At 40.3% G+C, this 25,550-nt stretch overlaps 2 protein-coding genes across 2 annotated transcripts; both read left to right on the top strand.

Moving 5' to 3' along the window:
* Positions 1-9,169: 9,169 nt before the first annotated feature.
* Positions 9,170-15,849, top strand: znf532 (zinc finger protein 532; the record flags this gene model as incomplete). The annotated part of the gene is made up of 8 exons (XM_079179694.1): positions 9,170-11,485; positions 11,745-11,926; positions 12,680-12,856; positions 13,585-13,747; positions 13,974-14,288; positions 14,633-14,745; positions 15,117-15,255; positions 15,358-15,849. 8 exons carry the CDS (start codon positions 9,170-9,172, stop codon positions 15,847-15,849), a joined length of 3,897 nt encoding a protein of 1,298 aa, XP_079035820.1.
* A 2,633-nt stretch (positions 15,850-18,482) lies between these two features.
* oacyl (O-acyltransferase like) lies at positions 18,483-24,307 on the top strand (the record flags this gene model as incomplete). Its single annotated transcript, XM_079178778.1, has 15 exons — positions 18,483-18,639; positions 20,451-20,584; positions 20,673-20,755; positions 20,850-20,981; positions 21,129-21,325; positions 21,452-21,664; positions 21,759-21,861; positions 21,962-22,063; positions 22,189-22,354; positions 22,436-22,515; positions 22,606-22,716; positions 22,855-22,978; positions 23,126-23,312; positions 23,953-24,095; positions 24,203-24,307. The coding sequence occupies 15 exons, from the start codon at positions 18,483-18,485 to the stop codon at positions 24,305-24,307; spliced, it is 2,037 nt and encodes a 678-aa protein (XP_079034904.1).
* Between the last annotated feature and the right edge of the window lie 1,243 nt (positions 24,308-25,550).

The following is a 25,550-nucleotide window of genomic DNA, read 5'->3' as shown; positions in this document are numbered from 1 at the left end:
TTGCGGTTATCCAGCTCGATCTAACTTAAACTTTTAATATCCACCATAGTCTATAATAAGTTGTGTGAACCGATATCGCAGCGGGGTGAAAAGTGCTCCAGTTTGCAGGTCTTGATAGAAATGCGTAATGATGAAAGTTAAATGCCCCTCCTGACACGAGCCCGCACGTCAGTGGCTGTTTTTAAAAAGTACCACCACGGTGAAGTCGTGATGACAAATTATCATATATAGCCTGCAATTACTATTATTATTGCTCGCCATTGTTTGTTCAGAGTGATAGCGGGAGGTGTCAACGTCATTTCACGATGATGGACCGGACTCCTGCGTAACTGCTTCCATTTCAGAATGTGGGGGAGAAATAGGAAGCATTCAGATTCTTTAAGTAAGAAGAAGTATTGATATCACAAGTGTATATACAGTACAAGTAAACCAGTTAAATGTAGCCTACATAAAAGTAATAATCATGCAGAGTGGCCTCTTTCAGACTGGGGATTATAATTGAATCATAATTACTTAAATAGCACAAAAGGCATTTCAATGTTGAGGTGGAGCAAATTTCTCCTACTTTATATAGCTATAACTGTTGGGCAGCATTACATCATAGTTCATAAAGTTATATGTTTTGAATGCTAAATCTTAATGTAAAAAGTAGTTGGAAGTAGTATAGCTGTCAGATAATAGTTCAATATTTCATTATGTGATGTAGTGGAGTAAAAGTACCAGGTATAAATGGAAGAACAAGTACCTATACATTGCACACAAGAGTCCAGCAGTAAATTAGCTTAAAAATAATAATGATGCAGCAGAAGCAGAGATATTGTCCTTTTTAATCCACTCATTCTTCTTGATTCTTAAAACCCAGGGAGCCTACATTACCCACAATGCACTCAACCTTCGACGGTTCTGTCTGAGATTCTGGTGCGTTATGCTAGAAGAGGTTAAATTCAGATTCAGGCAACTGTATCAATCACAAGAAGAATTATTTTGCAGCTTTACCCATTTAATACACACAGCTTCAAAACTCACAGGCAGGGTTTAGCAGTAACTCAAATATGCCATTTTGCTAAAGTTCATACAAACCAAGTTAAAAGAAGAACGTAACAATCATTTAAAATGACTGCCAACACCCATGTTTACATATATATTAGGCACATGATTAACAGCACTATGGGTAATGTTGGATCTCGGGCCTTGTGCTTTGATTTCATCAGGTCGCTTTGAATTTGACCGCATTTCTGTCTATTGTGAAACTCCTAACTTTATTAAGCGGCAATACTAAATCACTGGTTTACCCCTTTCAGTAGAGTATTTACTTACTTACTTTCCACCATTGTCAATGCCACAGTGTAGATATAAATACTCTGCCAGTGAAAGCCTTTTCAGTCCATTCCACCATTTGACAGCAAATAAAGTAACAAAAAGTACTCATCATGCAGAATGTCCCCCTCTCCGAATGTTGTATTATACTGTATATATTGTTATGATTATAATACTGATGTATTGACATGTTACCGACATTTGAATGTGTTTTGTTACGTTAAAATGTTAAGCTCTAAACTGCACAGCTGTCAGAGAGTAGAACATACAATATAGTCTTTGAAATAGAAGTATTAAGATCAAATATTAACTGAAGCAATGAGGGTCTTACTCAAAGGGTGAGGGGGAACCTGCAGATAAGAAGTCGATGAATCTGAGCAGAATAAAAAATAATTATTCTGAGACCCCAAAAAGTGAATTCATATCTGGCCTGTATGCAACAGCAGCATATTTATTTATTTGAATTCTTATACTGTGTCTGTAGAGTTCCTTTTAATGTGAAGCGCTTTGTGACATTTACTGTGCTGCCACAAACAAGATTCACAGTTTTATAAACTTCGCCTCGTTTTCAGAGGGGAGGAAATGACGCACTAGTTCAGAAAATCAACAGCGATTGCGAAGGAACACCAGGGCATGGATGACGATGATACATATTTATGCCGCGGACAACACCTGTCCTGTGTTCAGTTACAAGACTTTGACAATGCAGCATATGCCAGCTTGTCATGTGTAGTTCGCATCATTTATCGGTACAGTTTATTACAGTGTATTTATCCCCCCGGAAAGGTCAACAGCGTGAATGAAACAACCGTCAAACACAGGTGTGTGTGAAATTCTCATACTTGACTGAACGCTTTCATGATTGTATTGACAGACAGATTGTAGGAGGAAGAGAACAGATGAGGACCGATAAGGAGTCCACACAGGTAAGTAACATTTTGCGTTGAAAAGGTTGTAGGCTTCCTCTGGGTATTTGTCAGGTCAAACGCCCAACACACATCCCATATTAGATGTTAGAGAGGACCTCTGGCTCGCTATGTATCGTATCTTCGTCCAAGGTTGACCTTAACAAAACAGGATGAGTCACTTATGGCAAAAGGGCAGTACCATGTAGTGCCATCTGAAATATTTGTTGGTTTATTTCCTATGTGAGACAATAATATCCTGAATATGATCGTGTATACTGCAAAACCACAACATTACAGGAATATCAAATGTACCACTAATATAACATTATGGAGGTTTGCTAGTGGGTAACCTAATGCTGAAGACGTCAAACATGTCAAATACTGCACATTAAAAGGTAGACTACCGCATACTGAGAGGCCGAGGAGTTTTTAATTATCCAACCTTTGATTCATGAGTTCACCAACAATCACTCATGTCTGATTGCGTGTCCTTGACCACCCAATTAGATCAAATGATTAGTTAGAAAGTATGAATAACCGTTACTGACTGCGTCATGCCTTGTAAGCTGGTAATTATAAGTTGTGATTGATTACATTTGAAAAGCTATAGTTCTCCATACATTTGTTTGCCCTTGCATGCATAACTAAAACTAAAAACCTGGTTCACCCTTCACCTAATTTGTAGGAAGTAGAACCAGCAGATGGCACTGTGGGGTGAATTTAGGAGAAATCATGTACGTCATGTGCCAATAACTGAAGTTCTGTATGTGTCATTACATGTTGTTTAAAGCATGAAACTACTGTTTTTAAATATTAAATCTATCATTACAATCTATTCTGCCTTATAAGTTTTACTAAAAAATAATACAATTATTGTAATCTTACATGTTTCTTTAATCAAATTTGACATATTTGATGTACAGCAAAGGGAAACATAAGTGATCTCGCTCTTAAAATCTATATTTTGAGCTGTGAAAATAATAATGCCCTTTCTAGTTTCTATTCAGACTATTCATTCTTTTAAATGTCATATGATACATTAAGTGTTCTGATGGTGCTGTCAAGTAGAAATGAGTCATTTAAGGAAGGCCTTTTATTAAGTGTCATTAAAAAAAAGACAGTTTACCATTATGAGGTCTCTGCTGTTCGCCACATTTTCAACTAAATCCCCCATCTGTCCAATCAGAGAGCTTGAAGGTAGCGCTGGGATTTAAAGAAACATATTGCTTCTCTTTGATTTTGTTACACAACAGACAGAGAGAATATAAATGACTCCCAGCTTACAAACTATGATTTTTATTTATCCGAGGACATCATTTATTATCTTTTTATTTATATATACTAATTTGTATTGGTGTGGTTTTATTTCATTGCTGTTCTTAAATGTTTACGTTCCTATTTCAAACGTATAACTCTTATTGTTTTAAAAATTGCTGTTTAAGTTTAAATTATTATTATCATTATTATTACTTCCTCTATTAAATTAGTTGTTTTTATACAGAATCTACAGCTAGTCAAGAAACAAATTGCCCTGCTTTATACATTCAAACAGGTTTTTCCACTTAGTTTTATATTCCCATTAAGGTCAGAATGTTATTCCACAATGTCAGACAGTATCACACACCCATAAGTGTATAAATATATTTAAAACGTCAAAAAGTTTGTGAAACGCTCGGTTAAAAGGAGCCTAAAGGCAATTAGGAAGATTCCTATCAAAGCTATATCTTCTATTTGCTACCTCTGTTATACGGGATATTATGGAGTTAATATTAGGATCATGAACTTTTTATCTAGCTTAACATTTTAGATCTGGACAAATTATACTATCGATACTAAGCTACATATACCCTGATATTCTATAATCATATATGTATATATCATATGTAGAAATACTCTGAATGACAGAACAGGACTATCTATATTATTATACATCTTTGCTTCCCTTGCAAGTCTTCAAGCAGCTCCTCTTTGCTGCTTCCAGTCGACGTGAACGGAGACAATATGACGTCATGTGACTGTGCCTCTCTGTTCGGGGTGGAGGAGCACCGCAACCTCAGCCTCCTCTCCTGCACTGAATCTGTCACACTGTAGAGAGGCAGGAGGCGCCATGAGGGCCTTTTATGACATTATACAGATGCACAAATCCAGCTGCCTTGCAGTGTATAAAATGCATTTGTGTTGTCTGATGAATAAATCTGCCAGGATCCTTTGCATAATGAAGGATAATTATGCTGCAGCATTCATGGCTGTCTTTGATACGTCTGCCAGGTGTATGAAGGACTGGTAGCAGGCCAAAGAGAGACAGCCTTATTCAGCTGAAAGCCTCTCGCTGCAGTCTCCCAGGTAGGTTATTGTTTTCCAATTTTTTTTTTATCACACGTACTTTAATGTGATGACATATTTAAAATCTTGAATTGCCTTGTTATTGTTTTTTCTGTGTACATAGCTGTGTGGGCGGCACGAATAAGCGAATCGTGTTCTTATTTGCATTTGTGAAATACTATGGTTATGAGTTATAACTCTTCATGTGTCGGATAAAATGTTGCCATTATTGCATGTGTGTTTGCATCATGATTCTTTAGGTTAAAAATATCTTCTCTCATATTGATTTGTGCTTTATATGTACTTATGCATGTATTGTCTTGCTGAATAAGTTTACAACACTTTCATGTTTAAACAACAGAAAAATAGACACAAGACTGGTTGACCTTGGCATACAAAACATGCAAATGAGGAGTTGGGATGAAACAGGATTTGGCTATTTATACATGATGTTATAAATGCATAATGTTATCAATCCCTTAAGAAGAATTTTCAGGATTTATTCAAGTTCATCCCCACAATCACATCTCACTAGCTCATATGGCTAAGCTATGGCAGAGGCCTAAAATATGAACATAGTATACATATTCAAGCCCTTACTCTTCTCCTGCTCGTTTCCTTTTCTTCCTTTCTATCTCCCCCACCTCCTTCTGTCTTCATCTCCCTCTCTCTCTCTCTCTCTCTCTCTCTCTCTTCTTTCTCTGCACCAGCTGCTGCTCCAGAGCCAGAGTGGAGAGTCCCCTCGCCCCCCTGCACAGACAGAGACAAAAGGCCTGATTCGCCTGCTGAACACTGCCCCCTTTCTCTATCCGTCCCTCCATGCACGGCCGTAGTGGTGGTGGTGGTGGCTTCAGGAAAAAAGCAAGGCCTGGACTGGGACTAAAATCTAGGACTGACCAAGTGAAGGAAAGTGGGAAGAGGGGGAGGGGAGGAGGAGGATGGGGACTGGAAGGGTTGGGGCTGAGTAAAGGCAGGTGCTGAGGCCTCTACAGGAAGATTTGTATTTTTTCCTGAATATCTTACAGAGTGGAAAAAATCTGACAAGGGTATGCCACATTTACCTCTCTATATGCATGAACGTGCATGTTTATGTGTGTCTCTGTGGTGACATATGTGGGCCGGGTTGGCATGTGTTTGATGGAAATCTGGGTAGAGGGGTGCATGAATGACCTGTGTTTCCCCATTGCAGATTGTCTGTCCTGGGTGTAATGCTGCTGCGGGCTGCATGAAAGTTTGAAAACAACCAGTGTGTCTGGGGTAAAAGCACTGGGGGAGAAACAGACTTAGGTACTTGAACAAGGACTGAGCTTCTACTACCATCATGGTTACCTCATTTTGCTTCTTCCTTTCAATGCGTGTGATTTTTCTCATCTTCTTTCCTGTTGTGCTGTATGTCTAATTTTACTGCAGTGCAAGCAACCAGAGTATAGTGAATCTCATTCAAATATGTCGCCACATGTCTATAAAATACTGTGTTCTTGTTTCACTAAATCTATGATAAGATACATGTAGTTTGGTTGAAAGATGTTGCAGTGTTTCCAGGGAGGTGGGCACACCGCTTCTGCCTGTGTGTTTCTGAGGCCGTATTGCAGCACAGGGCTTTTTGTTGGGTGACCGGAACCAGATGAAACCGGTTTGAGGGAGACCGAGAGCTGTCAGGAACAATGCCGTGTCTGTGCTCCACTGAGGGATAGAGATAGCCCAGACTACTCCACTGCAGCCCTTCACAGCTCTGCCACTGGCGACCATGGTACAGGCAGAGACCCTGCTGCTGCTGCTGCTCGCTGCTTGCTGGATGTCGTCGTGCTACGCAGCGCGGCTCATAGCGAGGGGGGCAGGGAGATTTGGGAAGGGATGAGGGCAGGGGGGACGGGGACGTGGCCAGCTGGGAGTTTGTGAATCTGCAGCCAGGAGACTCACATACACACACTCATGCAAGAGCATGATCTATCCGTCTGTTTGCATGCCTGTGTGCTGCTAGTGGTGCAGAGAATGACTGAGGAGGATCCTTACACAGGACCACCACCACTCACCAGATCGCTGGATGTAACCTGACCCTGTATTCTAGGCCTTTGCATGGCTGGGAAGAAGCAGGCTTCTCTTTTTCCTCCCGGCAGGGTGGGGTTTGTGGCTTTTTTGGTGGGTTAGTAGTGTTGTGACTGTGTTTGTTGCAGGATGGAAGGAAGGAAGGAAAGAAGGTTTGGCTAGTGGCTGGAGAGGGACGGAGGCAAGAGGGTGAGGAGTGGCTGATTCACTTGCATGTTTCCACCATTGTTGTTTTACATTCACTTTACTGAGATTGCAGTTTTACACAGGAGTTCAGGTGGTAATGAAACATGTGTATTAAACTGCTGTTGTTGAGAGGGGTTCTGTGTTGTATATTTTTCATATTTGTCTGTATTTAACCTTCATTTACTTTCTACGTCAGGCTGCTCTGGCTGTCATGGCTGTGACTAGCTGTTCTTTCCACCAGGCCTTTCTCTCTGCTGCAGCCTCGCACAGCTCAGCAGCCATTTTTCTTTTTTTTCTCTCACTGCAATTCTTGCCTGCTCTTTCCCTCCATGACATTTCTCTCTGTCATTTTGTTTGTGTTAGCCTCATTATTACAACTATCCCGTCATCTGGATTGAACTGAGAATTGTTGCTTTTAGAAACCAAAGACGAGGCTACAATATACCGGTCTGTGTGTGTGTGTGCAGATGTGTTTGAATAAGGAATTTGGATCAAAGAGCAGCACTGGTTTAGCTGCACGTACAAGCAGAGCAGCTCCATGGCTGTGCCTTTTGTCCCCAACACCCACAACACAAAGAGACACAGTACATTTCAGCCCCATCGTGTCTCTTTTGCAGTGCTCAATATTAAAAAATAAAGACTGGTTTGTTTTTGAAGAGTTACAACCTAACAAAAACATGTTCTATGAACATTGGTTGCTTTTTATTAATACATTTGTTGTGTTTGCTTGAGTGAACATCCTTACATTTTCCATATCACCTAATCAAAAGTCTTCACCTGTCATCATGTTCATATCTACACTTCATATTTCAGTATTGTTTATGTTTTATTCAAACACAAAACCAGCTGACTGCAAGTCCACCGATAAGAAAATAACTAAAAGTATGCTAATAGATATTCTATTCATCATTTGGACCAAATCAATCATCATCCTGATTATATATCAGTAAATAAATATAAAACATAGGAACTCTCTGATGCCTGTCTTGCTTTGTTCATCAGCAGCTTTTCAGGAGAAGTCAAATAGATTACATTAGTATACTGGAATATACTGGATTTCTTCACATTTAATTAGTTTGATTATAGCAATGCTGACCGTGTAGTGATTAGAGAGGAAAATGTACCAACAATTAATGTCATGAAAATGACACATCTACCCCCCGTGTGGACCCGCAAGTGGTTCCCCGGTGTTTCGATCAGGATCAGTTCAATGAAGTTGCCCAATGTAAAGAAAAATGAGGCATAAATAGAAGAATTGTGGGTTTTTTATAAACCCACAATTATATAGTGAATTTCGTAGCTTCTTCCTAAATGACAATCTAAATTTGGATCCGTCATCATCCTTTAAAAAGAGGCTTTCCACTATTGTTGAAAGGAAAGCAACACAGAAGCAGGGCTGAAAATGAATGAATTCTCTGCTTACCACCTCATTTTAGTCAAACATATAAGAAGCATCTTCCAAAGCTGGAAATCTGTATTGTATAACCCTATTAATCAAATATGAATTTGAGAACATTTTAACAAATATATATTACCATGAAACCTCCCTAGTTGATTATTTACACTAAGACAAAGTTTTCTAAAATGTTATGTTATGCAAATGGTAAAAAAAATGTTTAGCATGGGGTGTCTCGCCTTAAGAAATGTTTTAAGCAGCTGTTTCCATTACAGTCAACAATCTACAGTCAAGTAAATGTGAAGGGCAATGTTAGTATTACTCACTCGAATGTACATCCACCCCTTTCCACCATATAACCCCAAAAATTTGAATAAACATTTACTTTTGAAGAACTTTGTACGTCTGTTTTATTTTCTTTACTGGATAATACAAGATTATTCAAACTTTTTTCATCTACAAGCCATGATTTTCTCCACAGCCTTTTGCATTGCTGCCTTCATGTCCCAACAAAATATGAACATGATCATATTACAGTGGCCTTAGTCTTCCAAATTTGGAGAGAATTACAATAATTGCCCTGTAAAATATCATACATTTCTCATTACTAAACAAATTCTACTATCAATATGAACCTGCCATCATCATGAGAAAAGGCCTCATTTGGGACCCAAGATGGATTTAGGATGATGTTAGTCATGATAGTCGTTCATGACGTTTATCGAGAAAAGTCATGTCTGCAAGAATATGATGTTGAAGAAGAAGAATGACATTGTCATTACGGAAACTATGATCCATGGATATTATTGGCTGTTGTTTTACCTAAAACCAAAATATCAGCTTCACACACAAGACATATCATAACCTAATGAGCAGATTGCAGATGAAATAGACAAGGAACATTCAACACCAGATCACAACGGATCAACTTACTAATTATTCTACCATTTCCTCTGTGTTCCCAAGGTAATCTCCTCAGAACACGAGCAGGACCATGGGAGATATGAAGACGCCAGACTTTGATGACCTGCTGGCGGCCTTCGACATCCCTGACATGGTGGATCCTAAAGCCGCTATTGAATCTGGCCCCCATGATGACCATGACGGACGGCTCAAGCATCCCAGTGGTGGGGTGACTAGTGGGGAAGACGAGTCCCACAACCCCTTAACAGGACTTGACGTTGGCGTTAGTGTCATTGTCAAGAACATCCGAAACGCAGACACTAGGGAGCATGGTGAAAACATATCAGATAAGGATGGGCATTTCCATCCCCAACCTCCTTCTGCTGACATTGGCAATGGTCTTCATAATAGCTTCTTGGCCGCAATACAACAAGGTACTCATTGCACCAAGAATGGATGGAAAGCTCCCAGGGAGGAAGGACAGTCAGTTAACAACCATTCACCAACCTTCAATCAATTCAGCCCCATCTCCAGTGCTGAAGAGTTTGATGACGATGATAAAATTGAGGTTGATGACCCAATGGACAAGCAGGGAGGCCAGTCATCCTTTATATCCACTACTAAGACAGAGGACCAGAACCCTAAATATCCTGTATCATTAGACAATGCTTCTAAGCCTACAGCAAACAGGGACCAAAAACTTGATCAAAACAAGAACACCAGTGAAACTCTGGGATGTTCCAAGTCTAACGAGCTCCCTCGATCAAGTTTACCTGAGGGGGAACTAAAGAAAACTGTCAAGACTCAAGATCAGGAGTGCAGGGAGACTGGAGAGCATAATGTGTCCAGTATGTCTCAAGTCAAAGCCAAGTCCTCTGCAAAACTTTCATCTTGTATAGCAGCCATAGCCGCCTTCAGTGCCAAAAAGGCTAGCACTACAGATGTGGGTGTTTTGGATTCTCCTACAACACAGAAAGAATCCACCCCGGCCAATAAAAATCCCAGAGCTCTAGAGAAACCACATGAGCAGGAGTCAGCCCTAGAGTTTGCAAAGAGGCTGCTAACAAGACAACCAGACAGTCCCTCCAGTGTCATCAGTGAGGGTAGCAGCAAAGGTTCCCCTGCCTCGAGCACAGACACCACTCCGGTCATCCCAAAAGTCAGGATCAAAACAATCAAGACGTCATCCGGCCAGATCAAGCGTATGGTCAGCCGAGTTGTATTGGAGTTTGATCCTGAACGCCTGAAAAGAAGAGAGAATAGCGTTTCTCTCATGGCAACCACCAGTGCAAAGTTCTCATCTCCTACAAGGCCCCGTCTGCCAACCGCAGTATTAGCTACCACTGGAGGCCCTTCAATTGAAATAACCAAGCAAATGACTATCAAACCTGTGGGGACAGCTTTCCTGCCTGTCTCAGCTGTCAAGTCAGCTGGTTCCCAAGTCATCAACCTGAAACTATCCAACAATACCACAGTTAAAGCAACAGTCATTCCCGCTGCATCAGTGCAAAGTGCCAGCAGTGCCATCTTAAAAGCTGCTAATGCCATCAAGCAACAGACTGTCATGGTACCTGCCTCCAGTCTGGCTAATGCCAAACTTGTGCCAAAGAAAGTTCATCTAAGTAACCTCAATCTTCTGCCTCAGACTGTATCCTCCACTGTCTGTGAACTCAAAAAGGCCCTGTCCTCCTCTAAACAACCACAGCAAATCAAACAGCATACAATTATCGCTGGCCGGGCCTCAAAGAAAGTCTCAAGGATTCAAGTGTTCAATAGCTCTCAAAGCTCTGTAGTGGACGCCTTCAACAAAGTCCTGAGTAGCATAAATCCTGTCCCTGTGTACGTACCAAACCTCTCTCCGCCAACCTCAGCTTGTATTTCTCTACCCTCACGTGGCTACAAGTGCCTGGAGTGCGGCGATTCATTTGCTCTTGAGAAGAGTCTGGCACATCACTACGAGCGTCGCAGTGTGCGAATCGAGGTCACCTGCAACCACTGTGCCGAGAGTCTACTGTTCTACAACAAATGCAGCCTCTTGTCTCATGCCAGGGGCCACAAGGACAAAGGGGTTGTCATGCAGTGCTCACATCTAATCCTAAAACCCATCCCTGCAGATCAGATGATAACAACATCACCCTCATCAGGCCCACCCAACATCACTGGCACCACCTCCACCTCCCAAACACAAGCGACCACCCAAATCCCAGGGAGAGTTGCTGGTTCAGGATCCCAAAGTACAGTGATTTCAGCTCCATGCAGTGCTCCTCTTGTTGCAGCCATGCCCTTGGAGGATGATGCATCGAAGCTCTGCAGGCACAGCCTCAAGTGCTTGGAGTGTAACAAAATGTTCCAGGATGACAGCTCACTAGCTATGCACTACCAACAGGCACAAGAGTCCAGTGGGCAGGTGTGTGTGTGTAATGTGTTAACTGCTACATAATATGGTTAAATTGTATGCAGCGGCCTTTCAGAGGTTTAGTGATGGTAGCCGCTATATTGTGGTGCCTCTGGTTCCCATTTATTTTTCACATTGACAATGTTTCGTGACGCACAGTTGAAGCACTTCTACAGCTTGGATCGACAAAAACATGTAATTAATAAATGCAATCGTTTCCAGTGCCATGATAAAATGCAATTAATGATTTTCTTTCCTCTCCTCTTTTCAGAAAACATGCACCATCTGCCAAATGCTTCTACCAAATCAGTGCAGCTTTCAGTCACACCAGCGGATCCACCAGCACAAGTCTCCTTATATCTGCCCCGAGTGTGGCGCCAGCTGCCGCTCTGTCCATTTCCAATCACATGTCACAAAGAACTGCCTGCATTACACCCGTAGAGTCGGCTACCGGTCAGTTTACCTTAACCACAATCATAACATTATTAATTTGCATTTTATTTTTCTCTTGTGCTGAGCTGCTTTTTCAACATTTATTTCCAACATTTTCTTTATTTTTTAAGACCCTGATTTTTTGGGGGGTCGTCAAATCTGAAAACAAATTCATGGTATTTACCATTGAGCAATGTTCTTCCTTTCAAAGTGGCTATACTCAGACTTGATGTCTCTTGCTCTCTTCTTTTAAAGTGCCACTTACAATGTCATATCTAATTCCAGTTATTATTACTGCATTAGGTTGCTTCAGCTTGACAATCCCACTCAGCTGAAAGTAATATAATTCACAATGGACCTTATGAGGGGAAATTGGAACATTTCTATGTTGAGTAATCCAACATAAAAAACATAAAAAATGAAAACTTAGTATCTGACCATGGTTCCATAATGACTCTGGTCTTTAAAAATATTACAAAATATACTTCTTGTCTCAAATTTTAAATCTCCAATGTTATATTTGTTTTGCAGTCTGGGGATGATGCTTTCAAAACCATTCGGTTATTTGGTTTCTTGCAGAGAGTTAGATGAAAGGATTGATACCACACTCAGCAGATTGTTAGCTTAGCGTAGCATAACAGCTAGCCTGAATCTCAACTTGCTGTCTGTGCAAAGTTTTTTTGCTTCGGTCCTAGGAATGAGGAACTGACTTTCTGTATGTTAAATTCGTATACAAATCTGACTTTTGCAACCTCTTATTCCTTCCCTCTCCAGCTGTATCCACTGTAGTGTGATCTTTGCTGATGGTGCAACTGTAAAATCCCACATCCAGAATTCTCACTGTGAGATCTTCTATAAATGTCCCCTCTGCCCCATGGCCTTCAAGTCTGCACCTGGAACGCACTCTCATGTGAAAACACAGCATCCAGGAATGAAGGCAGGAGAGCCCAAGTAGGTCAAAAACACTGTGGGCACTTATTATTTATGAATGCCAAAACAAACCAAATGCATTTCAGTTTTACATTCCGTTAAAGACAGAATTAAGCAGAAGTGTTTTCCTGTTGTACAGTAAGTGTACATTTTGAAGAACACACCTTTTAATTAAATAGAAATAGTACTCAGTACACACATAATACACCAGCCTTTTTATCAAAGAATTGTCAACACACATACACACACTTCCTTTCACACAGGCACACACGAATATAACCTAATACCCACGTCCAATTCATTTTTCAAAGAAAAATCATCCTTGCTGCTTCATCAGTAGCAGGATTTGTGGGTTTTAGTCATGGTGGCTTAACTTGGATTTGTTTTTTCCACATGGAAACCGTTCACTGACTCACATACAGTCCATCTTCAGCCCTACTGATGGTACAGGTGTGTACTAGCAGGTGTTCCTGTACCATTGTGTGGGATTGGCCTTAATTTTGCCCCAAGCTTAAAGCTAAAGAAAACATCTGACGTGGAACAATATGCAAAGTACTAAACCACCTATTTCAGAATGTTTCATTATTTTATCTCATCACAATATAAAACTATCCATACGGTTTGTTTAGAGATACATTAGGTGCAAGAATACAACTGCAACTGAATGTTTAAAAGTTTTTTCTTTGATTATAAATGTGTGCATTTTGCAGTTTGTATCTTTAAGGACGTTTTTTTTTCATGTCTTTCAGGTTGATCTATAAGTGTTCCATGTGTGATACCGTGTTCACTTTGCAGTCCCTGCTCCACTCGCATTTTGACCAGCATATCGTCAATCAAAAAGTTTCAGTGTTCAAATGCCCCGACTGCTCCATGCATTACGCACAGAAACAGCTCATGTTGGACCATATCAAGGTGGGCATACAAAGCAGTTATTCTGGTGATGCTTGACAATAACATTTCCTTTTTGAGTCTGTTTTTAACTTTTAATCCACTCTAAAATCAACCCTCACGCTGTGACTTAAAAATGTGTGGCACCATATGAGTGCTACTAAAACGTTTAGTCAAGAAATGTTTCACATACCAGTGGTATATAGATTTTTTTGTTATAATTCAATCTGCATCTGTGGATCCTTTCCAGGCCATCCATGGGACCCTGAAGACCATCGAGGGTCCACCAAACTTGGGCATCAACCTTCCGCTCAGCACCAAGCCCACTAACTCCAATAGTACCAACAGCCCCAATAACAATAACAACAACAAAGATGGAGGAAATGACAAAGGTCAAGCCAAGGGAGTAAAGAAGCCTTCACCTTCACCTCTAAAGAAAAAAAACAGTAACTGCTCAGTGGACCTCAAGAACGCGCCCAGCGCAGGATACACGTGTGGAGACTGCAGTAGTCTCTTCAGTTCCAGGGAGGTCTTTGTGGCTCACATGAGGCACGAACATGGCAAGGTGAACGTCAACAACCGTTCTCATTGGGAAGTTTATGATCATGACATGGTCCTTTTTGAGATTCTGTGTAGCGTTAAGAAATAGAACAAACATCTATTTTACCAAAGTAAAATGACTAAACACCACGCTGTAAAAATACTCTGTTCCAAGTGAAAGTCCTCCATTAATAATGTTACTGAAGTAAAAGCATAAGTATTAGGAAAATGTACTTAAAAGGTTTAAAAGTAGAAGTATAGAACTTGAGTAAATGTCCATAATTGCGTTCCACCACAAGTCACACTAGAGTAAAATCCATAACATGTCTATATTTTAAAAAGGTATTATGCATTCTCCTTCCATTGCAGATACTGAAGAAACACCCATGTCGGCAGTGCGATAAGTCCTTCAGCTCCTCCCACAGTCTTTGCAGACACAACCGTCTCAAACACAAGGGACAGCAGAAGGTCTACACCAGCCCGTGAGTGCACACATCCACTGTGGCTTTCCTCCAAATTCAACGACACAAATATACATGTTGGTTCATGCCCTCCAGAACGACACATATACAAGTTTCCTTATCTGACGGCACCATGGTTAAGGTTTGTTAGCGAGCAAACTGATTACCCCATACACATACGGCCTATTATTCAGTTTACTGCAGCAGAACACAAGATTAGCCGTGGACAGACACAGCGGTGCACACTAACTCAGTCACTCACTCACGGACGCGCGCATACAAACAACGATCACATGGTTCTCCTGGCGGAGATAATACCAATAATAAGAACAGATGGCAAAAATCAGCTTGCAAAGGGGTTTATAATTGTTATTTTCTCATACTTTTGATAGGCACCGTCCAGCTCTCAGTCAGCCGTTCACTAAAAGAGTGCTGCTGGATCAGCACATCCATTTGATGCATGGAGTCAAAGACCCAGATGGGAAAACTGTAAACTCTGATCACACGGAGGCTCTACCTGACAAGGAGACGGTACTGTGGCACACATTTGCAGACACGCATTGATTAGGAGGAGGTTAATCCTTTTTTCGTGGATGTTTCATTCCTAACCGATGACTTTAACCTCCTCTGCAGACCCTCAGCCCCAAAAGGAAGCAAGAAGAGGATGAGGGGTCACCAGGCCTGAACTCCAGGGGCTCCGACTCACAGCTGTTGAAGAGGCTCAAGGTGAACATCCTTAAAGTTCACAAGTGTGCCGTCTGCGGCATCACCACCGAGGACATCACAGCGTTCCACGAGCACATTCCCCAGCACAAGTCCGACGGCTCGTCACACCAGTGTCAGGAGTGCGGCCTGTGCTACACCTCCCGCCGCTCGCTGGCCCGACACCTCTTCATCGTCCACCGGCTGAAGGAGCCGCAGGGTCTCGCCCGATACAACGGAAGGGGCAAGGACGACGATGAGAGTCAGCGAGAGAACCAGCTGGATGTCGCGGACGGGACGCCGAACACCAAATGCAAAGTGTGCGGGAGGACGTTTGAAACAGAGGGAACCCTGAACACTCACATGAGGACACACGGGATGGCGTTCATAAAGTCTAAGAGACAGAGCGCGGCTGACAAGTGACACTTTTAAACCATTTTATCTAAAGCACTGTTGTTTTAAACGTATGCAGATTGTTAAAGCGTTGGAGACAACCGTCAGTATATTATGCTGTATATATTATGTACATGTAGGGTACTACAATATGTATACAATATACATACACACATAAAGTCACTTTATGCGTCTTTAAGTAAATGGAATAGATGTTTTCTATAGGCTTTGAATAGATTGTTTTTATATAGAAGACCTTTTTTATTTTAAAAAGAGTTTCCATTGTTCTCACTAGGGCTAGATGACGTATGGATAATTGTTGTAATGGGATTAATCCTCATGCAGTCGGCAGTGTTCTGAATTTTCTAGGCTGCTCCTTTCAAACAGATGTCTAAAAATAAAACATACATAATATAAAACTTTTGGCAGCTTCAGGTTTCAGCTTCAGTTCAGCTGAAGTCTTCAATTAACTTAAAAGTTGAGAAGAAGGTCAGCTTCAAACGTTCTTTGTGTTTCAAGGAAAACTAATATTTCTCTCTTTGAGCACTCCTCAACTTCTACAATAAACTCTGGCTCTGAAACTTTTGATCCTAAAAAATAAAATCTCTACATTCAATTGAAATCACATGAAACATCAGAAGATATCAGACAAAGATCAAACCGTGTGAAATTATGATAACTTACATATCAACATCAGAAACAGGAAGCTTTTAAATAAACACATATGGGCCAAATTTAAATAAGCTTTGAAAAGTATATTTTGTAAAAGATTGTCTTACTAGTTTTTAGGTTTCATTCCTGACTTAATATAATTATGGCAGCTATTTATGATTATAGGTCTCAGAAAAAAGGTGTATTTACCTGAATATTTAAAAAAAGATTCAAAAAAGCACTTGCTTGTCATAACTATGACAGATCTGTCTTGTTACTTCAGTTCTTGCTTCTTTCGTTTTGCTGTTAAATCATACCGTGTGTTCATTGGAATAACTGGGAAAAACATCTTAAAGATAAAACATGGCTGTGAAACTGAGTTATGTATGCAAGACAACCAGTTAAATCAAATTAACAACAACTGAACGTTGTGAGAACCACAACATTGTTTCCCATCACTTTTTATTTTGTTTCAAGAAAAAAAAAAATGTTCTACTCTGACAATGAAACTTAAGCTGTCTGGCGCTGTAGAACTGCATGTGAGAAGCAGTCTGTGAATTGTTTGTTGATTAGAATGTATCTTGCTGCTGCTGCTGTTTTTAGACATTTCTGATGCTTCTTTATGTCAATAAATGATGAAACCTGCCAGAATCTGATGTCGACTGCACATGATACATCAGCTCTACTCGATGGAAAGATATCAGTGAACCTCTCGTGATTATTCACACTCATGCGTGTTTGATTTTATAAATCTGGGTGAAAAACATATTAAAAAAAAGATGAGCATTATAACTCCACAACTTGCTTGAGAATCATCACATTTTTAGGCTTTCTTCAGTATCAGAGTAATCCAGTGACAGCTGTCTGTACACCCATGAGTACATTGCAAACAGGAGGTGCTAATGGCTAATTCAGCATACTTTTAACAGTGCCAATTTGCAGAATGTAAACAATGTCTTGATTTTGCCTGAAGGGGATGTCAGGGGACTTTGAAAACTTTTGAAAACCCTTCGTGTGGATGAAGACAGTTCAACACATTCATCGGGTCAACAAATGAAGGATAATGTTGCATTGTGCTTCCTAGATGTGTAAATAGACAACTGTCTTGCCATATGAACTTCACCATATCAGCCTATATATCACACTATGTCAGTGTTGAGATTACAGCTTGTTGTATTCCCCACGAGGCCCAAAAATCAATGTATGAAGGTTTAACCAAAGTGATGAATGGTATGGTACTTAAAACACTTCCTGGACTGCAAAAAAGTTTTCACGCCGTTGTAAAATGATTCATGAAGCTCTAATAACTTGTGTTCAGGTCCAAAAGTCTCCAAAGGGATTGCGGTCAAGAGGTGCTGCATAACTAAATTATTATTTTCTAGATACATCAGAGTGAATATGTAGAGATGGTTTCCCTTGTTGTCTGGTAAAGTCATGGCATCGGTCTTTAGAAAAATGGCACCCTCTAGTGGCCATTGTTGATATATTTCAAGTACTAGACTGTGTGTTGCTGCTTCTCCAATATATTAGATTAGATTAGATATATACTTCATTCATCCCCAAGGGGAAATTTGTCAAAGATATTTGAGCTTGAGACAAATGGTTCCAGTAAAAACAAACTCAGACTGGGAAAGAACAAAGTTTAGAGGAAATAAAATCAGATACTTTTGTAAAACATCTGTCGTTCCAGTGGTAATGATGGGACTACCCTATGCTGACTTTTGTAGGCATCATTGTTGTACTTGAACTCTAATTACGTTGATCCTGTGTGGTGATCATGATCACATCCTGTCTCCTTTCTTTTGTTCGCCTTTCATCCTCACAGTAACCAAATCCTGTTCACACCTGATGCAGAAAACCAGGTAAGGATGCTCTGCAGTCGCCACAGCGGTTTTTCAATCACATCCATGCACGATCAATTTCACACTACACCTTCTTCATGATGATGTGTCCCCTCCTATGTTATTTAAACAAATTCTCCACTAAAAAAAAAGGTGCACTCAGTCCTAAAAATGGCCCCGGGTTGGGTGGCGGTCCTTCTGTTTGCAGGGTGTGGTGTAGCGCTGGACAATAAGCAGGCCTTTACTGTGTCTCAGAAATGTTCGGAGGATACCAAAACTTTCCTCTGGGAAATGAACCAGGACAGGCCGAAGGAATATGCTGTTCTCAGTAAGTGTAGCTGACTTTTGAAAGGCTTTTTTCTTTCTGTATGTTAAGTTGTAGAGTCACTTGTGCATTTGCAATGTGTCAGTGGAGGGTCAGGTCCATTTAAAACGTGCCAGCTGTTCTTTGAGCGGGGACAGTTACATTAGCTTTAAAAATTAAGTGTTCATTTCTAGGCATGGAGTGGATCAGAAACCAAGTTAGACAGGCCAGCTAAAGAGATATGTTTAGTTGTACTGCATCACTCCAGTGCAATGCAACACACCCCATAAACGTTAACAGACTTGTTCACACAAGAAAAAAGAGGGAATGCACGTGAACCAGAAATATATACTGTACTACAAATCTTTAATCAAGATATAAGAGTTAATGTTCACATCAAAAAGCATCAATGCATGTATCGAATACATGACTTATAGTCGTATCTAGGTGTAGCCTACAGAAATGACCCCATGTATTGTATTATTAATACTAACAAGGATATTCAAAGAACTACAGTTATTATAATTATGGTAAAATTGCTAATGGTTTTGATAATTTCATTGTTTTGATTGGTTACATTCTTCCTCCTTTTAAAACATGTAATTGTTCTTAAATGGTCTCCTATTTAATTTTGTTATATTTATAAAGCACTTTGAGCTGCAACTTGTATATGAAAGGTCAAACAACCAACAGGTGAAAGAACAACCTGTGGATGGATAATTGGAGAAATTACAAAGCTATATCCCTGCACACTATAATAATAACTTCAGTGTCCATGCAAACAGGCATCGTATGATATCCATAATAACTAAATTACAGAGCAGTCAGGTAACGTTAGTTGAATACACACAAGACAGATTTGACTCACCGTTGAAGCCAGTCCTTCTTTCATTCAAGGGGATGAAGTCACATAATGTCCTTGTTGCTCCGTTTGTTTTTTTTTGCAAACAAAACTAGCTGCTAGTCTCACAACAACACAGCTAGATTAGCTTGCAACGCTAAACTCTTACTTCATTTAACGCTAATATTAACTGTTTGTTTTGAGTATGAATGGCTCCAGATGTTACGTTTGATTTTCTTTTCCAAACACTTATCCATTCACAGTGTTATAGTTGCAACATAGTGACCGCGTCTGATTGTTTGATGCTTTATAATCAAAGTTAACAAACCACACGCGTCTTGTCCTCACTACATGTGAGGGTGCAATGTCACATTTGACCGTCACCACACAGAGGGGGCGCTGTTTCACAGCAACCAGATGAAAAAATGGGGAAGACAACGAAAAAAACCCGTCGTCATATCTTTTTATTAAAATGTTGAGATTGAGCCATAAAAGAAGTCCTTGCTTGCCCTTTTCCTCAGGAAAAAAGACCTCGGGTAAAATATTTATTTGTACAATTTCTGAGTTCCAATTATTTTTATTATTTAGTAAAAACATGACAAACTCATTTCCCTTTTTTAGCTTTATTTTTGTTTACATTTTTTTCTTTTACATTGTATAGCAAAGTTGTGCAACTGGCACTGAAAACTAAATTTGTGTTGAATCACATGACATCTTGCACTTCATTATATTGATTATAGTCACACAAATATATGGTCAATTATTCTGTTAAAATCTGTTAGAGCTTTAAATTAGGTTTTTGGAGAGTCAAGAAAGCAGATAATTTGTGCAATCATAATCAATCATCAATATCACATTTTACATGGTTTATTTTATGAATTCAGTCTTTGTTTTTATCCAAAAGGACTGTGGAGGATCACTGTTTTGTTCTTTGCACTAAGTTGCTTTTGTGTGTGTGTGTTTTTTGTGGTGGTGCTTGTGTGTGCATTGTCAGTGTATGATGCATTTGGAAAGATGGGTAGCAATGTCAAAGGAGGTAATGCCAACCAGCCTGGTCTGCTGCAGCAGTGTCGCTCTGCACACGGCCCTGCCTTCTCTGGACAGTACTGCCAGGTGTTCCTTAGGCAGGTAAAACAGACAACATAATTATATTATAGATAAATTGTCATCCCAACAGTTAGCTTAGATTTTGAACAAAGTGTTTTTACCATCGTAGGAAACAGTGCAGTACTTTGTGGGCATTTGCGTTCCCGACTCCTGTCGAGAAGACGATGTACAAATGCTGGTGCTGTGCGGTCAGTAATTCTAAAATCTGTTTTCTCTGGACATTATTTTTCAATCCAATAGTTGTTTTGTGTTACTTGTGACTTGTTTCCCCTTTTTTAACAGGGAGACTTCAGTTTGGCCAGAATTCCCTCATTCCTCCTTTACCTCCCATCCTGGTCAATAATTCCACTCAGGAGATGATCATGACCCACTGTTTGTCCAACACCATTACCCCTGATGCATCAGATGTCACCTGTCTGTCAGTACATGATTGGATGTGCCTTTTTTTTTTTAACTGTCTTATTTGCATGCGTACATTTAAACTACACAGGAGAAGTGAATTTTTACATTTTTGTCTTTAACATTGGTGAGTCTTCCCCTAAAACAGAAACCCTTTCTCCTGCAGGTTTGTGTGTTGTGTAATGGTAGCGATTCCTCTTGCGGCTACGCTGTTTACAGCTATATTAAGATGGCAACGGAACAGAGAGGTCAGGCCGACAGCGGAGTCTGCCTGTCTGAACACTGGCCTCAACCTTTATGGGACTCTGAAGACCAATGGCTCCTCCAGTAGTGATATTAATAGTGGCACCTCAGAGGACAATAGTAAGTACTATGTGTGTGTTTTTGTGTGAGTATATGATTTTCCTAAATATGTGTACCAGATGATGCATCACAAGCACAATGCTGTTCTTGAACACCGAAAAGTTGATTGAGTATCGTCTTTCGTAGACAGCAGCAGGCCCACTCCCCTCTGTTTTCCTCGAAGCTGTGTGCACCGGTGCCTTCAGGCGTTCTCTCTCCAGACCACCAGCCAGGGCGTCTTCAGCACCTCCTCATCCATCCCAGGAGGAGGCTACTCCTCCCTCAATGGCATCCGTGTCCTCAGCCTGTTGTGGATCATATGCGGACACTCGGCACAGTTCCCCGTAATAAACAACCTGGGTACGACAAGACTCACTGCCACTTGCTAATCCAGTCTGCAAGTGATAAACGTACTTATATATTCTTACATAATACTGTGTTATCTCTTTTGCAGATAACTACAAAGACTGGAAGAAAACAGTTGAAAGCAACCCTCTGCACGTGCTCACCATCAGCGGGCCTGTTTTTCTGGCTGTGGACACATTTTTACTGCTAGGGTGAGAGTGAAACAACACAAAGTTTAAAAGCATAGTGTCTGTAAAAGAAAGAAAAAGTGAGTATTACGTTGTCAGTTATAGCAGTTTCTTTGTGTTGTAGGGGTCTGCTTAGTGCAAGGTCTCTGCTGGGCTCCATCGACAGGGCTGAAGACAAACTGAGCCCCAGTTTGGTGGCCAGCTACCTCTTCAGGAGGATTAAAAGGTGCTGTCTGATAATCTATCTGTCATTCAATTTCTCTTGGTAATAAAAAAAATGCTCTTGATTGTATGTGTGATTTAAAACCAGTCACATAAATAAGAATTGTCTTTGTTTTCCCATTGCTGCAGGGTTCAACCACTGCATCTATTCATTATGTGTCTAACCATTGGCCTCATCTCGCTGGTCCAGTGGGGACCCTACTGGTTCCCATTTATAGACACTATGATGGATTGTAAGACGTACTGGTGGGCTAACTTACTGTTGATAAGCAATCTCCTCCCAGTCCATGAGATAGTAAGTCTAAAGAATAATTCAGTGGCTCTAATTCTATTTTTGACTTATTTCTTAACATTTTATTTCATAATCTTTCCTCAGTGTATTCCCTGGACATGGTACCTGTCTCTGGACTTCCAGTGTTATGCTACCACTCCTCTGTTGGTCTATTTTTACAGACTGTATGTTCTTTATTTCTACCTTGGACAAACTTAATTTATGAATCGTGGCCACAGCTCACTATAACAACTATAGTTCTTTTGGTTTTTTAGAAACAGAGGTGTGTTTGTGGTTGTTGCTGGAGGCCTTCTGCTGATGACCACTGTGGCCAGTGCTGTTATAACTGCACTCCTGCACCTTCCAGTCTTTCAGCCATCTACACTGTAAGATTTAGTGAATGTGATCCAGTATTAATGCAAACAGCTGAGGAACCGAATGCATGTGACATGAGATATCAATGTTTTCATTTAATACAGTGAAATCCAGTGTAAAAGAGTTTTCTTTTCTTCTATATTTTGCAGAACATCTGAGAATTATGTTTTGTCTTACTATGTGAGACCGCACACAAGATATGGGCCATTTTTAATAGGAATCTTGACTGGAATATATTTAACAACAAAGAAAGAGCAGCTGCTCAAGCAAAAGGTGAGAACATTGCTGCCAGAATCGCTACACGCATCTTGTTCCTTTTGTAAGAAATGTTTATCATCAAGTCAAACAGATTCAGTGCATTTACAAGCGGCTCAGCTGCCATCCCACTCACGTGCTTACGCTGTCTTGCTGTTAATCCAGTGGCAGGCCGCACTTGGTTGGTTCTGCTGTCTGTCAGTCATGGCTTCGGTGGTTGGATTGGCCTACATCCTCGGGGAGACTCCGAACCATCCATCTGTGCCACATGCCCTCTACCAGGGGCTGCACAGGCCGCTCTGGGCTCTGGCTGTGACTTGGATCATCCTGGCCTGTGAGGAGGGTTACGGAGGTAAACCAAGAACAGAGTCCAAATTCCATGAAATAACATTTTAATGCATCTTAACAAATATTCAAGTATTTGTTTCTTCTACATTCTGTAACTTTTGATCATGTGGATTAATGATAGATCACACTTGGACAGTAACTTGCTGTTTGATGATTTCTTATTTCATAGAATTTTTTCTTATGTAGCAAAATGGGACAACGAACTGCAATTCATTGCACAGACCTGCCGTATAAAGACATTAAATAATCATATAACCATGTAGTATGAGAAAAATATACTGTACAATTTGGGCAATTGTTACCCTTTGTCATAAGCAATACTTAAAACAATACATGTTTAACCCTCACCTACCACTTTACATTATTCAAGACCTAAAATATTGCCTTTTCTTTGATCGTTATTATTATTATTATTATTATTAATAAGCACAACAATCATAATAATAGTCCTAATTAAAGACATAATAATAATAGATTATTTAAAGATTAAAATAGATGGGCTATGAGTGCAATGATTTGATTAAACAAATATGGATAAAACACAGTATTAGCGTGTCTGTAAATGAGTAAAAGCTTGACCTTTCTACATGAAAGCAGAAATATATATTTAAACATCTGTGCTACATTTTCTTATGTGTTTCCAGGTTTTATCAAGCGCCTCTTGTCTTTGGGTTTCTGGGTCCCTCTTTCCAACATTAGTTTTGCCTGCTATCTAACACATCCTGTCTTCATCATCCTCTACATCGGCTTGCAAGAGACCCCGATTCACTACACAGACATCAACTTTGTGAGTCAGCACATTGCATTCAGTTTCATCAAGATGTTGAGATGTTTCAGTTTTGACCATTATTTGCTTGTGCTTCTAATGTCTTGTATGTCTCCTGTCTTCTTTAGATGTACCTGTTCCTTGGCCACCTGCTGCTCACGCTGGTGGTCAGCTATGTGTTTACCGTGCTGGTTGAGAAGCCATACCTCCTCCTAAAATGGAGCGGCACATAACAAGACAAGTCTTTATCCAGCTATCACCCATTATCTTATATTCTGTTTGCTTGTGCCTTGTAAGCTATATGCCCGTGCTCCTGCTCGATTCCGCTTTTGTAGATAATAAACTGGTTTGTTTCTAAAAAAAGAAGCCAAGAAAAAAAAAGAAAATGTCAGAAGGTTTTTTACAGTGATGTGACGGTGTACGTGGTATTGTTCAACAGTTTACATATCATTGAAAATGAAGGTCAAGATCAACACATTCATCAACCTTCACAGTGGTAATGGTGAAATTATATTTAAAATTGAGTTTTCCTCTCCAGAACCATTCACATCAACAAATCAATCAGGAGTAAGAGAGGGGGAAAAAAAACTAAAATAGCATGATGTGATTTATTGTTTCTCCAAATGAGCTAATTGCAATCTTTAAAGTTATTAAAAGAGTACAGGGGTCTAAGTTTCAGTACTACCTCTTGCCAGGACAAGAGTGTGACTGGCTTCCTTGTGATCCAAAGTTCATCGTATTCCCTTCCATCCTTTCCTTCAATCTGTTGGAAGACATCACAATAACATGGGACATATTTAACTGCACTTTCCAAGGCAGTGAGTCAGAATTTACAAGGGACACTGACTCAGCTGATGAGCTCATAACAAAGGTTTTCAGTTTCTTATGACGCATTAACGCGCCGCTACGTTTCCATCGTAGCACTTGAGTTATGCAGGGCATGTACTCTGATGTACATTGCATTATGTTGAGTAATGTGTCACGTGTAGCCTCAGAGAAATACCTTGATCCTTCTGCAGCTGTTTATCTCTTCCGCTCACACAGAAACTAACATTTTATGTGATGACTTTCACTGAGGTAATTTTGTCAAATTTACAGTTTCAGCTTTTAATGTACTTATTTCATTCATGTTTCATTTGCTTGTTAAGTCAAGTCTACTATGTTCCGTGGTGTAAGATAAAAGCCAAATATGGTTTGTTATTTCTTTCATAACGCTTTGGCTGTGAAGATGAGTATCATATTTATCATTTGCCTGCTGTGGCACTCCTGCCCTAATTGGTGCTGGAAAAGCACGCTTTAGCTGACGCTCTCACGCAGCCAGACAAACAAAACGTGGTTGTGATGCACACCGTTCTCCACCTGGTCCTTGCAGGAAGTTCAGGGAAGGAGGGCAGACGCCGGGCTGAGGCAGACTGTGCAACAACATGGTGTAAAAATATACCTCGCTTTGGTAAGATGACACTTCTCTCACCATGA

This window comes from Pholis gunnellus (genome assembly GCF_910591455.1).
Source record: "Pholis gunnellus genome assembly, chromosome: 18".
In the NCBI taxonomy this organism is placed as follows: Eukaryota; Metazoa; Chordata; class Actinopteri; order Perciformes; family Pholidae; genus Pholis; species Pholis gunnellus.
This window is presented reverse-complemented; position numbering and strand designations above follow the sequence as displayed.